This window comes from Meles meles, chromosome 1, assembly GCF_922984935.1.
Source record: "Meles meles chromosome 1, mMelMel3.1 paternal haplotype, whole genome shotgun sequence".
Lineage (NCBI taxonomy): Eukaryota > Metazoa > Chordata > Mammalia > Carnivora > Mustelidae > Meles > Meles meles.
This window is the reverse complement of record NC_060066.1, coordinates 174279002-174297383: the sequence shown is the minus strand read 5'-3', so window position 1 is coordinate 174297383 and position 18382 is coordinate 174279002. Positions and strand designations below refer to the sequence as shown.

The 18382-nt window shown below is 38.1% G+C and overlaps 1 protein-coding gene across 1 annotated transcript in view; it reads left to right on the top strand.

Annotated features, from left to right (window-relative positions):
* Window positions 1-18382, top strand: part of SCP2 (sterol carrier protein 2) — a 110528-nt gene that overhangs the window by 48476 nt on the left and 43670 nt on the right. The window contains exons 8-11 of the mRNA XM_046007295.1: window positions 3817-3903; window positions 5328-5478; window positions 7894-8041; window positions 12097-12204. Coding sequence (XP_045863251.1) covers window positions 3817-3903; window positions 5328-5478; window positions 7894-8041; window positions 12097-12204 — 494 coding nt within the window. The remainder of the gene's footprint in view (window positions 1-3816; window positions 3904-5327; window positions 5479-7893; window positions 8042-12096; window positions 12205-18382) is intronic.

Genomic DNA, 18382 nt, shown 5'->3' with positions numbered 1-18382 from the left:
CATTTATTCACTCACAATGGCATTCTTCTAAAGGAATTTCATTCACTCAACAGCTAGGTATTCAGTAGCCTACTATGTGCAAGATACTTCTTTAGCTACTAGTGATATAGCAGTGAACAAGACAGATGAGTTCCTTGCCCCATGAATCTTCTGTTGCATAGTATAAGTACTCAATTATGTTGACTAGGCAGATGTTATTTCTGGATGTCAGTTTCATCATATAAAACTCTTCAAAACAGTGAAGAATAACCTTCTAGGTTTTGCTCAGAAATTTCAGATGCCAACTTCTTGCACTAGGTTTTGCTTGGTTAAGAAAGAAAGAGAATCCTGTGTTTGCTGACCAGTCATTATAGATACCCTGTTACATATTTCTAAGAAGGTTGAATTACAAAACTATTCTCAAATGTTTTCTCACAAATTATAAGGACACTTAAAGGCAGTGAGAATCTGTGATAAGTAGTATAGAATGAGGGATAGCTCATGCGTCTTGAGCTGTCAGACCTGTATATAACTTTATGTATGAAAGTTATAACTTTCTCCTAGTTGTCTCTATTTAGATGCTCCACAAGTGCCTCGGAGTCAACATGTCCATATAGAATTTATCATTTCCCCTCAACCCTGTTTTTCCTTCAGTATTCTCCATGAATGACATCAATATATACTGAATTATAGAAAACTAGAAGTCATTCTTCTTCTATTTTTTTTTTTTTTAATGTAGTCTCCATACCACATGTGGAGCCCAGTGCAGGTGTGGAGCCCAGCATTGGGAGTAGAGCCCAATGTGGGGCTTGAACTCACAACACAGAGATCAGGACTTGAGCTGAGATTTAGAGTTGGATGCTTAACTGACTGAGACACTCAGGCACCCCAGTTAGAAGTCATTCTTAACTCTGCCTTCTTCCTCAGTGTCCCATATGAGTTGCAGATGATTTGAGGATGAACAGAAGCCTAGTGATTCTGCCTCCTTACTGTCTCTTGAAATCATCTCTTCTCTCCATATTTCACTTCCAGTTTCCTACTTTAGGCCCTTATCATTTCCTGCCTTAATTGTTGTCATAATCTCTCAGTTTAGTTGCTTTTGGTAGTTCCCTTTACCATCTCTTTTCCATATCCTAGACTTCTTGTTTAAATACAAGTGTGGTGGCACCTGGTGTCTCAGTCAATTAAGCATCTGCTTTTGGCTCAGGTCATGATCCCAGGGTCCTGGGATTGAGCCCCACATTGGGTTCTCTGCTTAGCGAGGAGTCTGCTTCTCCTTCACCCTCAGCTCTCCCCTCCACTTGCGCTCTCTATCATACACTTTTTTTCTCAAATAGATAAATAAAATCTTTGAAAAAAACAATTGAAAGTCTGATTGTCTTACCCCAGCTTAATATCCTTTGGTAGTTCTTCATTGTTTTATATATATATATATATATATATATATATATATATATATATATATGATTTTATTTATTTATTTCCCAGAGAGAGACACAAGCAGGGGGAGCAGGAGAGGGAGAAGCCAGCTTCCCACTGAGTAGGGAGCCTGATGTGGGGCTCAATCCTAGGACCCTGGGATCATGACCGAGCCAAAGGCAGATGCTTAATGACTGAGCCACCTAGGCACCCCTGTTTTTAGTATAAAATGTAAATACCATTTACTGGCCTTTTATGATCTGATCTTTGTTTATTTCTCTCATTCTCTCTTCTTCACCTTGAGTCCACATTTCCTCCCAAACTTCATGGCCTGGCTTCAGTGAACTACTTTAACTCAAGAGGCTTTGGTGTACTGATCTTTTTGCCAGGAGTTCTCTATCTCCTACTTTCTCTTATTTGCTAACCCCAGAGAGGAAGCTCTCTTTGGTACCTGGGTCTCTTGCCCATCCTGTGTGCTCCCATGCCACCCTGTGTAACATTTCTTTTTTTTTTTTTTAATATTTTATTTATTCATGTATTTGGGGGGGCACACAGGCACACATGTGTGTGCCTGGGGGAGAGGGAGAGAATCTCAAGCAGACGTCACGCTGAGAGCATAGCCTGACGTGGGGCACAATCTCACGACCCTGAGATCATGACCTGAGCCAAATCCAAGAGTCACATGTTTAACTGACTGAGCCACCCAGGTGCTCCCCTGTATAACATTTCTGTAATGGTATTTATCATATTGTATTTGTTTGCCACAGATTCAGACTGAATTCTTTGAGGGTAAGGACCCATGGGACATACCCATGTCCTACTTGCCTAGCACAGAATCTGGCATAAATTAGGTATTTTTTTTGGAAGCTGGTGATGGTCAAAGTTAACTTTTTTTTTTTTTTAAGATTTTTTATTTTATTTATTTGACAGAGAGAGAGATCACAAGTAGGCAGAGAGGCAGGCAGAGAGAGAGGAAGAAGCAGGCTCCCTGCGGAGCAGAGAGCCCGACGTGGGGCTTGATCTCAGGACCCTGAGATCATGACCTGAGCCGAAGGCAGCGGCTTAATCCACTGAGCCATCCAGGCGCCCCCAAAGTTAACTTTAGAAGCAGAGGTACACATACTAGTATACAGTTCTAAGTTACATGGGCTTTATTTCTAAACATTTGAATTGCTTATTAATTTCCATACCAGTTGAAGTTTGCTTTTAGAATCTCCTTTGTGGTGTCTAATGTTTCTGCTATTTCTGTCAGAGCAGTTTCTGAAACCATCTGATTTTATTTTTATTTTTTTATTTTAAAAACCATTTTATTTATTTATTTGAGAGTGAGAGAGAGAACATGAATGGGATGGAGGGGCAGAGGGAGAAGTAGACTCCCTGCTCAACAGAGAGCCTGACATGAGGCTTGATCCCAGGACCCTGAGATCGTGACCTGAGCTGAAGGCAGTTGCTTAACCAACTGAGCCACCCAGGCACCCTTGTTTTGCTTCTAAGGAACTAGTATTAAATAATTCTTCAGGGGGAAAAAATGGTATTTTATTTTGACCCCCAACTGATCTGACACACCTACTAGGTGTACTGCAATTCAATTCTGTCGCTAATCACTTGAGTTGATGCAGACCCCCTGAATTAAGGATTTAGTGCTCCACAAGACTGCCCTCACTTAAGAAGCTAGCCACAAGTAGGGTCTCTAGGCCACCTGTAGTTCTGAACAACTGACTATAAATTCAGGGGTTTCCATGATCATTTGTGTTTGATAATTCACTAGAGTTATTCCCAGAATTCAGAAAAGTGTTATACTTATGATTACAGTATTATTATGAAGGACACAACTCAGAAACAGCAAATAAGGAGGCACATGGGGTAAAGTCTGTGAGAGTTCCTAAAGCTGAGCTTTTGCACCCTCTTCCAGTGGAGTCAGGACACATCACTCTCTGGATAAATGAAGGTACTCACCAATCAGGCAGCTCCAGCAAGCTTCAGTGTCCATAGTTTTTACTGGGGCTTTATTAGGCAGGCATACTTGGGATTAAATCATTGGCCACATAACTGAACTTGATCTCCGCCCCTCCCTTCTCTTCAGGGGTCAAAGTGGCTCAAATGTCCTAACTCTGTATTCACATGGTTGATGTTTCTGATGACCAGCCCCCTGCCTCCCGTCCTCCTGCACTCCCCCTTAACAAGGGCCCACTATGAGTCACCCTATTAGTATAACAAAGACACTAATGATCATTTCTTGCCTTAATTGAAAACTTCAGTTTAGACAAACAATTTATATTAAAGATTGAAACTATTCACAAAAGACTGTCTTTTGGTTGTTAAATTTACATATTATTCTCTGACTTCTGGATCAGAATATTTTCAGCAAAATTGTAATTGCTACCTCGCGTATTCTCTAACTACTTGTTTTGTATTTAGGAATTCCCAGTTCCAGCAGGAATACAGTTTGGAAGAAGTGATGACATCTCGACAAGTTTTTGATTATTTGACTGTCTTACAATGTTGGTAAGAAACCTCATTTAATATTTATTTATTCATTTATTTATTTTTTAAAAAGATTTATTTCTTTATTTGAGAGAGAGAGAAAGAGTGGGAGTGAGTAGGGAGGAGCAAAGAGAATCTTCAAGCAGGCTCCCTGCTGAGTGCAGAGCCCAACGATGTGGGGTTAGATCCCAGACCCATGAGATCATGACCTGAGCCAAAACCAAGGGTCGGATGCTCAACCGACTGAGCCACCTACGTGCCCACATTTTAATATTTAATAGGAAAAAATAATTGCTCCCTCCCTCCACCTTAGGTAAACCTTAGGCTTTGTGTCTGGGTAAATCTGTATTTATGTCTGCTTCTGTAGCACTCCTGCTAACGTACTCACTCTGGAGGGAGGACCCATACTTCCTATTCATATCTAGAGACTGTCTTTTCTCTTGGAAATTCTGTATTTTATTTCCTTCTTTCATGAGTTCGATCTACTTTTAAAAACTTATATTTTATTTATGTAAATGTGGCTTAGGAGGCCAGTGGAGTCCAGAGTTTTTCCTCTTAAGCATTTTGTTTTCTCTGCTCTATGCTTCTACCTTAGGAAACGTTACTCAATTACAGTAACTAAGAGGAAATGTGAAATAAGAAAAATGAAAAACAAGAAAAAAAATAGCTCTAATAATGGTAACGGTTACATCTTGAAAATTGCTTGTTAATATCTGTCTCCCCAAAAATGAAATTAGTACTTCAGAGCTCCTGCCTATGCCCAGTTATCACCTGGAAGATACTGGCTAGGATGCAAGTGAACAAATGCAGCCAGCTTTTATCTGTTGCAGTAAGAAGGTCTGTCCATTTATAAAGTCCAGCTGAACTCAGAGAAGGCTTTTTGAGTTTGCCACTTTGTTTCACAGCTTGCTATAAGGAAAAGAGGAGATCTCCTCTTTGAGGAGATCGCCAAAGTCTTAACTAAACCTCTTTCTGGTTTGGACTTTGTGGTCTCTTTATCCAATCCTTTCCCAGTTTTCAAAAGTATTCCATGGCTGGTTATTTGGGAGATAGCAAAGCTGGAGCTAGTTAGGCCTAGAGTAGAATTTTTATTGTACTGGGATAAGAAGAACATTGTGGACGCCTCAGAAGTCACTATAAGATGCCTTATGCATCTGCAGAGGCTAATCCAGGATTCTTTGCAAAAGAACTTTTTGGGGGAGACTCTTAGAGACCAAGCAGTGAGCTGAGCTTTGGCACCCTCTTCCTGTGCATTTAAGTTCTTGGTAGAGGTTCAGTCCTCAAGTGGGAAGCTTGTATAATTTTTAACTGTGGATTTTACAGTGAAGAGAGTGCAATGACTAGCAAGCATCCTCAGTTTTTCTTTCCACATAGAAAGAAGAACTAGTTTGTAATCCTAGATAGAGGTGGACTGGGTGTAAATAATTGTTTTTACATTCTCTTAGTCCCACTTCCGATGGTGCTGCAGCGGCAATTTTGGCTAGTGAAAGGTTTGTACGGAAGAATGGCCTGGAATCCAAAGCTGTGGAAATTTTGGCACAAGAGATGGTAACTGATTTGCCAAGCTCCTTTAATGAGAACAGCGTTATGAAAATGGTATGTATGAGATTTTTTTTTTAATGAGGTTCAGTTAGCCAACATATAGGGTATGTCTGAGATTATGTTTTATTTATCAGTTGAGAAATTTCTGTTTAAAAATTTCAAGGTGACCTCATGTTGTCATTCACTCTAGAAGTTATTTACTTGAAAAAAAAATCAATCTAGAAAATTTAATATTATAACCTATCCTTAAGAATCTGTTAAGGGTTCTCCAATGAAGACATACAAATGGCTATCAGACACATGAAAAAATGTTCATCATCACTAGCCATCAGGGAGATTCAAATTAAAACCACATTGAGATACCACCTTACACCAGTTAGAATGGCCAAAATTAACAAGACAGGAAACAACGTGTGTTGGAGAGAACGTGTGTGGAGAAAGGGGAACCCTCTTACACTGTTGGTGGGAACGCAAGTTGGTGCAGCCACTTTGGAGAACAGTGTGGAGATTCCTCAAGAAATTAAAAATAGAGCTTCCCTATGACCCTGCAATTGCCCTACTGGGTATTTACCCCAAAGATACAGATGTAGTGAAAAGAAGGGCCATCTGTACCCCAATGTTTATAGCAGCAATGGCCACGGTCACCAAACTGTGGAAAGAACCAAGATGCCCTTCAACAGACAAATGGATAAGGAAGATGTGGTCCATATACACGATGGAGTATTATGCCTCCATCAGAAACGATGAATGCCCAACTTTTGTAGCAACATGGACGGGACTGGAAGAGATTATGCTGAGTGAAATAAGTCAAGCAGAGAGAGTCAATTATCATATGGTTTCACTTATTTGTGGAGCATAACAAAGAACATGGAGGACATTGGGAGAGGAGAAGGGAGTTGAGGGAAATTGGAAGGGGAGATGAACCATGAGAGACTATGGACTCTGAAAAACAACCTGAGGGCTTTGGAGGGGCGGCGGGGTGGGTGGTTGGGGGAACCAGGTGATGGGTGATCGGGAGGGCACATATTGCATGGAGCACTGGGTGTGGTGCAAAAACAATACTGTTACGCTGAAAAGAAATTAAAAAAAAATATTAAACAATAAAAAAAAATCTGTTAAGGGAAAAAAAATAATGAGAACATATGCTTCTTGTAATAGAGCCATGAATGCGTTTTTTAACTAACTAAAATGTGCTATTTTGATGGGCTTTTTCTGTTTGAATTGACTGGATATGTCCAAAGTTCCCTTCTTACACAGTTAAGGGAAAAACAAGGATATTTTCGGGAAACTTTCTTGATGCTTAGCACTTTAAAAATTCTGATAAAAGGGCACCTGGGTGGCTCAGTGGGTTAAAGTCGCTGCCTTCGGCTCAGGTCATGATCCTGGGGTCCTGGGGTCGAGTCCCGCATCAGGCTCTCTGCTCAGCAGGGAGCCTGCTTTCTCCTCTCTCTCTCTGCCTGCTGCTCTGCCTGCTTATGATCTCTATCTGTCAAATAAATAAATAAAATCTTTAAAAAAATCCTGATAAAAGATTGAGTGAATATGGAAGAAGTTAAGAAATTGAGAATTCAGACCTAGAGTTAGTTGAATATTTGAAGATACACACATATATATTAAAGAAATGCAAAGGTGCATATATGCACACATATATAACAATCATAAGGTAATTAGAGTTTACAAATGATATTGCAATAATGCTTTGAATTTGAAAATGTCTCTGTAACTTGCCTAAAATGACAAAGCTGGGATGTGGCTAAAATAGAACGTCTCAGGTTTTCTGATTATAGTATTTACATCACATTTTTTTTCCTTGGAGAAAAGTTGACTTGTTATTATCTGAGGGTGTTAAGAGCAAGGGGTGTTAAGAGCAAGGGTTTTTAAGTGAAGATTGGTTTATTTCCATATAGAAATTCCTCATAGTTTTTAGTGTATCTGAGTCATAATGATCTCTTGATCAATCTCTTCCGACCTATTTACCACAACAACATATTGTGGCCTGAGGAATTGTAAGTCCTTTTTAGATATATTATTTAAAATTCTGTTCTTGGGTGCTTGAGTGGTTCAGTGGGTTAAAGCCTCTACTTTCGGCTCAGGTCATGATCCCAGGGTCCTGGGATCAAGCCCCGCATGGGGCTCTCTGCTCAGCAGGGAGCCTGCTTCCCTTCCTCTCTCTCTGCCTGCCTCTCTGCCTACTTGTGATCTCTGTCTGTCAAATGGATAAATAAAATCTTTTTAAAAAATTTAAAAAAATAAAATTCTGTTCTTTGTAGTATAGAATTTTATATGTACATTCTCCATCCTGAATATTCTTTTATTTGGACTTTCTATGTGATATAGAATGAACTGAGATCTCAATACATGCACTCAGTTTTCAGCTGTAAAGGTTATCCATATTAATCTTTTATAAATCTTATATAAAAGTCCCAGTTTTGATGCCCTTAATTTATTAATATGTGGTTTTGATTTTAGGTTGGCTTTGATATGAGTAAAGAAGCTGCCAGAAAGTGCTATGAGGAATCTGGCCTGAAACCAAGTGATATTGATGTTATAGAACTTCATGATTGCTTTTCTGTCAATGAACTCCTTACTTATGAAGCACTGGGACTCTGTCCAGAAGGTAATATCTTTGGTGAGATGCAGATTGACTTAGTAAATTTCGCTGAGGAAATTTCATTTTTGCCACTAAAAAGAGGAATTCACTAATCATCTTTACCTCCATGTTGGCTCTGCTGTACTGTGCAAAGTGAAATGTAAGCTATCTTGATACTAGACTTTTAGAACATGTAGTCTTGGACAATACTGACACTGAGATCACAGATTATACAAATAAATTGTATTATGTAAGTCAGGAGTACTTAGAATGAATTGTTAAGTAAAAAAACGGGGGGATAAAAATTACATAGTACTTCCAAATATTTCATATTGTGTTTGAATAAAGACTTATAGAAAGGAAAATGGAAAAACAGGTTGTTGAGATCTGGAGGATTTTTTTCTTTTCATTTCCAAATGGTTGTTATTTTTCATTAATATCATTAAAACACTTTCTCTCAAATAAATAAATAAATAAATAAATAAATAATAAATAAAATAGCCACTCCAGTCTTCTTATGCTTACTGTTTGCATGATATATTCTTTTCTATTCATTTGCTCTTAACCTGTATATATTATTTATCTACCTGTATAAGGTGTGTCTTTTGTAAGCAGTAGTGTATTGTTTTCTATCCTTTGTTAATTTCTGCCTTTTAACTGTAGTCTTTGAACCTGTACTAATATAGCAGCTAGTAATTATATGTGATCATTGAATCCTTCAAAGGTGGCTAGTCCAAATTGAGATGTGCTGTATGAAATACATATTGAATTTTGAATACTTAATATGAAAAATAGAATGCAAGGTATTTTATAATTTTTTCACTGCTTACATGTTGAAAATGGTTTGGATATAATGTTAAATAAAATAATATATTAAACAAAATATATGTTCAAAAAATTTCAAAGTGCATATGTAATTTGCATTATATTTGTTTGACAGTGTTATTTAGATCATTAATATTTAATGTAATTATTGATTAACTATGACTTGGGTTGACTATTATCTGTTATTTTTGTCTTCTCTCTTTTTTTTTTTTTTTTAAGATTTTATTTATTTGACCGAGAGAGAGAGATCACAAGTAGGCAGAGAGGCAGGCATAGAGAGAGGGGGAAGCAGGCTCCCCACTGAGCAGAGAGCCCGATGCGGGGCTTGATCCCAGGACCCTGGGACCATGACCTGAGCCTAAGGCAGAGGCTTAACCCACCAAGCCACCCAGGCGCCCCTGTTGTCTTCTCTTCTTGAACCTGTTCTTCTGTTCTCCCTCTCCTGCTTTCTTTTGGATTATTTCAATATTTTATTTTTCATTATTTATTTATTTTATTTATTTATTTGACAGACAGAGATCACAAGTAGGCAAAGAGGCAGGCAGGGGAGATGAGGAAGCAGGCTCCCTGCTGAGCAGAGAGCCCAATTCGGGGCTTGATCCCAGGACCCTGGCTGGGATCATGATCTGAGCAGAAGGCAGAGGCTTTAACCCACTGAGCCACCAGGCATCTCAGAATAGTTTTTAATCTACAATCTAGATTTAAAGTAAAATTAGAAGTGGTACTCATAGGGACGCCTGGCTGGCTCAGTCAGAGGAGCATGTGACTCTCGATCATGGGGTTGTGAGTTTGAGCCCTACATAGGGTGAAGAGGTTACTTAAAAATAAAATCTTTAGGGCGCCTGGGTGGCTCATTGGTTAAGCATCTGCCTTCAGGGTGCTGGGATCAAGTCCCACATCTAGCTCCCTGCTTGACAGGAAGCCTGCTTCTACCTCTCCCACTCCCCCTTCTCGTGTTCCTGCTCTCACTCTCTCTCTCTGTCAAATAAATAAAATATTTAAAAAAATACAAAATAAAAAGAAGGATCATTCACAAAAAATTCTGTGATTAGTGTGCTTCAGTTTATCAATGGAGAACCTCTTGTTTTTAAAGGCAGTAAAATATTTGATTAAGAACACAGGCTGTGGAGGCCGGCTGCCTGGTAATTAATCCTAGATCAATCCCCTGCTGTTGCCTTGGGCTCGTTACTTATCAATAAAATGGGAATGATAATACCTACTTCTCAGGGTTGAGGGTTAAATTATGTAAATATATGGAAAATAATTAGAACAAGTCCTGACACTGAGTGTGTACTTAAAAGTTACTAGCCACCTCTAACAGCACCATAATTATCTTTATCATCTTTCTTTGGAGATTCCATTTCACTATATGGATAGAAGAATATTTTATGCAATGCATGCATTTTAATTTACTTCTTAACCACCTGGAAGAATCACCAGAGAATTGATAGGAATGTTGAAATCATCCAGTGTATAATGTTCATTTTCTTTTAAGCTTACATTTATGGCTGAACAGTATTTTCAGCCACTTCCCTTCATTTCATGACCCCTGCCCTTCCCCCACTCCCTGCACTCTCCTCTCCGTTTAGTTTACTAAGAATGTTTATATAGCATATAACAGTGCAATTGAAAATGGAAATGGGGGGGGCGCCTGGATGGCTCAGTGGGTTAAAGCCTCTGCCTTCTGCTTGGGTCATGGTCCCAGTGTCCTGGGATTGAGGCTCTCTGCTCGGCGGGGGGCCTGCTTTCCCTCCTCTCTCTGCCTACCTCTCTGCCTACTTGTGATCTCTGTCTGACTTGTGATCTCTGTCTGTGAAATAAATAAATAAAATCTTAAAAAAAAAAAAAATGGAAATGGGGGCACCTGGGTGGCTCAGTCCATTAAGCATCTGCCTTTGGCTCAGGTCATGATCCCAGGGTCCTAGGATTGAAACCTCCCCCTTCTTCCACACATCTGTAGGGCTCCCTGCTCAGTGGGGGTGTCTGAGTCTGCTTCTCCCTCTGCGCCTCTGCCCCTCTGACCCTTGTGCTCTTTCTCTCTGTTTCTCTCTCTCTCAAGGAAATAAATAAAATCTTAAAGAAAAAGGAAATGAATATATTGGGCAATATTATGGATTTTTAAAACTGATATAATTATTTTAGTTATAGCATTGTATCCAGTTTCATTCTTTAGGTATCTGAATCTCTGTTACAGTTGTAGCAATTTTGGAAGACAGAGAGTTCTTAGGAAGTAATAAGAGTTCTGTTTCACACATGAAATTTTCTTTTTTTTTTTTTTAAGATTTTACTTATTTATTTGACAGAGAGAGAGATCACAAGTAGGCAGAGCAACAGGCAGAGAGAGAGGGGAAAGCAGGCTCCCCACTGAACAGAAAGTACAATGTGGGACTCGATCCCAGGACCCTGGAATCATGACCTGAGCTGAAAGCAGAGGATTAACCCACGGAGTCATCCAGGCGCCCCACACATGAAATTTTCTGAAAATATGAACCTTTATTACTCAATATTTATTATGTAACTTTTTTCTTTTTTAGAGAGAGAGCATGAGCAAAGGGAGAGGGGTTAGGGAAGAGGGAAAGTGAGACTCTTAAGCAGCCTCCATACCCAGTGTGGAACCTGTTGCTGGCTCCATCTCATAACCTTGGGATCATGATGTGGGCTGAAATTAAGATTTGGCTGCTTAACCCACTGAACCACCCAGGTGCCCCTATTATGTAACTTCTAGAAGTGCTTATATCAATTTAATGTTGGAACTGTTAAGAAATGTTTGCTATAAGAAAATCTTGGCTATTTTGATGGGCGCCTGGGTGGCTCTGTGGGTTAAGCCTCTGCCTTCAGCTCAGGTCATGATCTCAGGGTCCTGGGATCGAGCCCCGCATCAGGCTGTCTGCTCAGCAGGGAGCCTGCTTCCTCCTCTCTCTCTCTGCCTGCCTCTTGTGATCTCTCTCTGTCAAAAAAATAAATAAAATCTTAAAAAAAAATCTTGGCTATTTTGAAATTTAAAAAACCAAAACATACATACCATTTGGTCTAGTGTGTGTGTGTGTGTGTGTGTGTGTGTGTGTGTGTGTGTGTGTTTTAAGTAGGCTCCATGCCCAGTGTGGAGCCCAGTGTGGAGCCCAGTGTGGGGCTTGAACTCACAACCCTGAGATTAAGATCTGAGCTAAGAACAAGAGTCAGATGCTTAACTGAGCCACCCAGGTGCCCCGGTCCAGTGTTACTTTTAACCTTCATGAATATTATTTTTCCTTCTCTAGGACAAGGTGGAAAACTGGTTGATAGAGGAGATAATACTTATGGAGGAAAGTGGGTCATAAATCCTAGTGGCGGATTGATTTCAAAGGGACATCCACTGGGAGCTACAGGTAATACTATACACAGATTTCTTAATTTTTTTGTTATCCTTTTTTACATAAATATGAATGGTTTAGTCATTGATTTGAATGAAAGACTGTATTCTCTGAACCTGGTGGTCAGTGCTGTGATTTTTTAGTCACAATATTTTAAATTTTCCTTTAAGTGTAGTGTACTTCAGTGATAACTGATGAGAATTTGAATTAGTTGGAACTCTAAATTCAACAGTATATATATTTTTAAAGTTTTATTATTTTTAAATAGGTATACAATTTAACTTAAAATGTTTCCAAATAGAGATCTTGCTAGATCTGCTGGATAAGAATAATTTGAAATGAGCACATTATTTGTATAGTTGTATATGTTGTTGGTGTTACATGGAAATTTTTTTCTCTTGAGAGAACTGGACTAAAAGTTAGGAGATAAGAATTTTACTGTGGCTCTACTGCTAACTGGTCATGTGATTCTTGATTAATTAGTCAATTAATTACTTTGACTCTTATTTTCCTTAATTGTAAGATGAAATTGTACAAAAAAGTTTATAAAATAACTTAGCACTAAAATCTGGGATTTATTGTTATGAAGATAGGTGAGTTTTATATTTTTTCATATTGTCTTAGATATTAATTAATTAAAATTTTTATAAATTATTGCAAATTCCAGAACAGAGATGTTAGAATTAACAGTGTATTCATCACAGCAATTAACTTTGGTTTGTTTCTGTTTATGATGAAATTTAGTAAGTTTATAATCTGGTAGGGGAAACAGAAGTGTATAGATAAAGAGTAAGAGATAGGTAGACTACCCCCCCCAAAAAAGAGACAGATTGACAGATATGCACACATAGATTGTTGTAGTGTAATGTGCTACTTTGTTATTAATTTTGTCTTGTTTGTTCTTTGGGTCTTTTCTCTTTTTTCATACTACCTTTTTATTAACTGGATATTTTATAGTATTTTCTTTTCTCTCTTCTGTTGAATTATTTCTTTTTCTTATTTTTTAGTGGTTGCTCTAGGATCTACAATATGCATCTTTAAATTAACCACAGTCAAAAAAAAATAAAATAAATTAACCACAGTCTACCTTCAATTAATGTTATGCTATTTCACATGTGATGTAAAGGGTTTTTACAACAGCATATATCCATGCACTTCTGAATATATTGTAAACCTTACAGTATACTATTGTTATTATTTCTCTTAACAACCTAATATATTTCAAAATAATCTGAAAATGAGGAGAATGAGAGTGCCGACATCGGGAGTGATGGAATAACAACATCTGGCAAATAGTCTCCTTTATAAAAGTTTCAAGAACACTTGTAAAAATTGTCAAGATCAAGTTTTTACAGAATTTTGGAAATTAACCAAAGACTACAACAATCTGGGGGAACATTTTTTTTTAAGATTTTATTTATTTATTTGACAGACAGAAATCACAAGTAGGCAGAGAGGCAGGCAAAGAGAGAGGGGGAAGTAGGCTCCCCGCTGAACAGAGAACCCAATGCGGGGCTGGATCCCAGGACCCTGGGATCATGACCTGAGCCAAAGGCAGAGGCTTTAATGGGGGAACATTTTTAAAAACACTCAGGTGAATCTCCATAAGAATACTAAGCTTTATGGCATGTTGATTTTCTCTAATGCTACTCCCCCTTTCCCCAGCTCCATGGTAGACTTGAAAACAAGAGCCTGCAATCATGGTGAAAACCAGCAGCCTAGGGGCACTTGAGTGGCTCAGTGAGTTAAGCAGTTGCCTTTGGCTCAGGTCATGATCCAAGAGTCCTGGGATTGAGCCCTGCATTTGCCTCCCTGCTCAGTGGGGAGCTTGCTTCTCCCTCTCCCTCTGCCTGCTGCTCCCCCTACTTGTGCTCTCTCTCTCACTCTGTCAAATAAATAAATAAATACATATAATAAAAATATAAATAAATAAATAAAATCTTAAGAGATCTTAAAAAACAAACAAACAAACAAAACCCAGCAGCCTAGCCAGCACTGGAAGAGTCAAAATGGAATTAGAGCTCTTTCAAGGCCCCATTCTCAGAGAATTGTCATTATATGATATGCCTGACAGTTCCCTGGTGAACCATTCTTAAAAGTCTTGTCTTTATGTAACCTGACAGAGAACTTGCACCAGTGCAAACAGCATTTTCTTCAGAGTCATTTGTTAAGAAAGATTAGTAACAACTGACTTAACAACATACCTGCCTGAGCTGCTGATAACAATTGGGGCAAACAACCCAACCAAAAAACTTGAAAGAAAAAGCTGAGGAATGAGACGTCTGTAGGGGTCTTTGAAAAGATCTGACATATCCCTGGGAATCTGGAACACCAAGTATATACATAAGGCTGTGTGTATGTTCAAAACTGTCTGCATGTTCAGAAAAGACCTGAGAGGGTCCTAACCTTTATCTCTGGCTAACCTGGGGGCTTTGTGCAAGCAGGAAGTAGTGTATAAGGTGAAGTTGTGAACAGCCTAGCAGAGCCTCAGCAAAGACTGAGAGACTTACTAGTTCCAAACGTTTAAGAAAATCTCTGTCCAGCCATTAGCTAACCACTAACTTAACCAAGAGGAAAATTTGGTGGTCAATTACAGAATCAGTTTGATAAAGTCACTAGGTTAACAACAATAACAAACTCTGGGAAAAGGGAAGAATCTGATTTCTAGAGTTGCCACATTATTTAAAATACCCAGTTTTCAACAAAAAACTATGAGACAGGCGAAGAAACAAAGTATAGCCCATACGCAGTAGGAAAAGCCGTCATTAGAAACTGAGGTAGCTCAAACATTGGATTTACTAGACAAAGACAATCATCTACTTACGTATGTTCAAAGAATTAAAGGAAACTGTATATAAAGAACTAAAGGAAGATATCACAATATGTCATCAAATAGAGAATATCAATTACTAGGTAGAAGTGATAGAAAAGAACCAAATAAATTCTGGCATTGAGAATTATAGTAACTGGAATGAAAAGTTCACTAGAGGGCTCAAGAGCAAATCTGAGCAGGCAGAAGAAAATATCAGTGAACTTTAAGGTAGGTCAGTTGAAATTATCCAGGCTGAGGAACTGAAAAAAAAAAAGAAGAAGAAGAAGAAGAAGAAGAAGAAGAAGAAAAATGAACAGAGCCTCAGAGACCTGTGGGACCCCAGCAACTCCAACAACATACACATAATAATGGCCCCAGAAGAGAGGAAAGAAAGGACAGAGAAAATACTAGAAGAAATAATGACTGATAAATCCCCAAACTTGAGGAAAAAAAACATTTATATACATGTCCAAGAAGTTCAACAAACTTCAAATAGGAATATCTCAAAGGAATTTATACTTAGACACATCATAACCAGACTGCTGGAAGCAAAAGGCAGAATATTGGAAACAACAGAGAAGATTCATCCTGTAGAAACATTCCTCAGTAAAGCTTAAATTTCATTTCAGAAACCATTGAGGCAGTGTGGTGAAAAAGTGCTAAGCAAGAATTCTGTGTTCAGTGAAACACCCTTTAAAAATGAAGGATAAATGGAGACATTCCCAAATAAAAATTGAGAGAATTTACCTATATGAAATGCTTTATGAAGAGAGTCATTCAAACTGAAATGAAAGAGCTCTAGACAGTGGAATAAAGGACATATGAAGAAATAAAGAACATTAATAAATGTAATTATATTCATAAACTTAAGGAACAATATACATGCATTTTTCTTTGTCATGTTTCTCCCTTATCCAACTGCATGAAGCAATAATCTGAGTCAACAGGCATACAATGCATAAAGATATAATTTGTATGATAAAAACAACACAAAGGAGGGTAAAGGGAACAAAGCTAATCTTTTTTTGTATACCATTGAAATTAAGTTGGTATTAATCCAAACTAGGTTGTGGTAAATTGTTAATTGTAATCCCTAGAACAACTGCTAAAAAATAACTTTAAAATATAGAATAAAGATATATAGAAGATATATAGTGAAAAAATATATACTAAAATGGCAAAGAATGAAAATACCCATTTAACATACAAGAAGGAAATAATGGCGAAATAAATAGAGGGTTTAAAAAAGACAAAATTTTAAGAGAATAGGAAGATAGACTGAGATGAAATATTTGCAGAAGACATATCTGCTAAAGGACTATTATCTACAGAAGACATATCTGCTAAAAGACTATTATCTAAAACTCACAAAGAACTCTTAAAACTAAACAATAAGAAAATGAACAATGTGATTAAAAATTGGATGAACAACCCAGAAAACTCCCCAAAGATGAAATACAATGGCAAATATGCATATGGAAAGATCTTCAATATCATATGTCATTAGGGAATTGCAAATTAAAACCACAGGATGCCTCTACATACATATTAGAATCTCCAAAATCCAAAGTGGTGACAACACCAAATGTTGGCAAGTTTTTGCAAAATGAAACATGGTGAGCACTGGCTAATGTATAGAATTGTTGAATCACTGTATTGTATACCTGAAACTAATATAACACTGTATGTCAATTATACTGGAATTAAAATAAAAAATCTTAATAAAAAAGAAATGAATCATCCCTCTACCATACAATTCAGTGGGCATAACTGATTTAAAAATCAGCAGGCTCAGCTCTGGAAGAGCTGGGCAGGTTATAGGAAACTGAGTCCCAGCCCTTAAAGATATGGCACAACAAACAGCCCCGTGGAGATACAGCATGTTTGAAGAACACCTGGGGTATATAAGGAGGGAGATTTGTTTGCTAATCTTAGAGTATGTGCTAGAGGGTCAGGATTCTTTGGGAGACTTCTCTAAGAACAAAAGAGTTGGCAGGTGCCATTTCCCTCCCCCACTCCCTGCACCACCACCACCCCCCAAGCCTAGACACATAGACCCCTGTGGGAACCAGGACAGTACCAACACTCTCCACCTAGCTTGCTAACAGTAGACCTAGTCCCCCCAGATCTGTCTCCTTCAACCTGGAGGAGATGTAGCTGACTTTCCTAACACATAGAAACAGACACAGAGTTAAACAAAGTAAGGAGACAGAGAAATATGTCCCAAATGAAAGAACAAGACAAAATCACAGCAAGAGAGCTAAACAAAACAGAGAAAAGTAATATGCCTGATAGAGATTCAAAAGTAATGGTCATAAAAACACTCACTGGACTTGAGAAAAGAGAGGAGGACTTCAGTGAGACCCTCAACAGAGATTAAAAAACAACAACAACAACATAAAAAAGAACAGAGATAAAGAACTCAAAAACTGAAATTAAAAATACACTAGATGAAATAAATAGTAGACTAGAGGGAGCAGAAAAATGGATCAACAACCTGGAGGACAGAATAATGGAAGGCAATCAAGGTGAACAGGAGAGAGAAAAATTCATAATAGTAAATGAAAATAGGGAACTCAGCAACTCCTATCAAGTATAATAACATTTGCATTATAGAGATCTGAGAGGAAGAGAGAAGGGATAGAAAATGTATTTGAAGAAATAATAGCTGAAAACTTCCCAAGTATGGGGAAGGAAACCAGAAATTTAGATCCAGGAAACACAGAGAGCCCCCAGCAAAATCAGTGCAAGTATGAACATACCAAGACACGTAGTAATTAAAATCCAAAAAGTAGTGATACAGAGAGAATTTTAAAATCATTAAGAGAAAAGAAAACAGTTACATACAAGGGAAACCCCCTAAGGCTGTCAGGTGTTTTTTCAGCAGAAACTGCAAGCCAGAAAGGAGTGGCATTATATATTCACACTGCTGAAAGAAAAAAAAATGTGCAGCTGTGAATAGTCTATCCAGCAAGGCTATCATTCAGAATAGAAGGAGAGATAGAGAATTTTCCAGACAAACAAAAGTTAAAGAATTCTTGACCACTAAACCAACCCTACAAGAAATGTTAACGAGGACTCATTGAGTGGAAGGGAAAGGCCATAAGTAGGAATAAGAAAAGTAAGAAGCAGAAAACCAGTAAAAAGTATATCTATCACCATATAATGCTGTTATAGTATCATTGACTGCGTTCCCCATGCTGTGTCTTTTATCCCAATGACTTGTTCATTCCATAACTGGAATCCTGTCTCCCATTCTCCTTCACCCATTTAGCCCATCTCTCCACACCCTCCCTCTGGCACCATCAGTTTGTTCTCTCTGTGTATGGGTCTGTTTCTGCTTTTTGTGTTCATTTGTTTTGTTTTTTAGATTCCTTACAT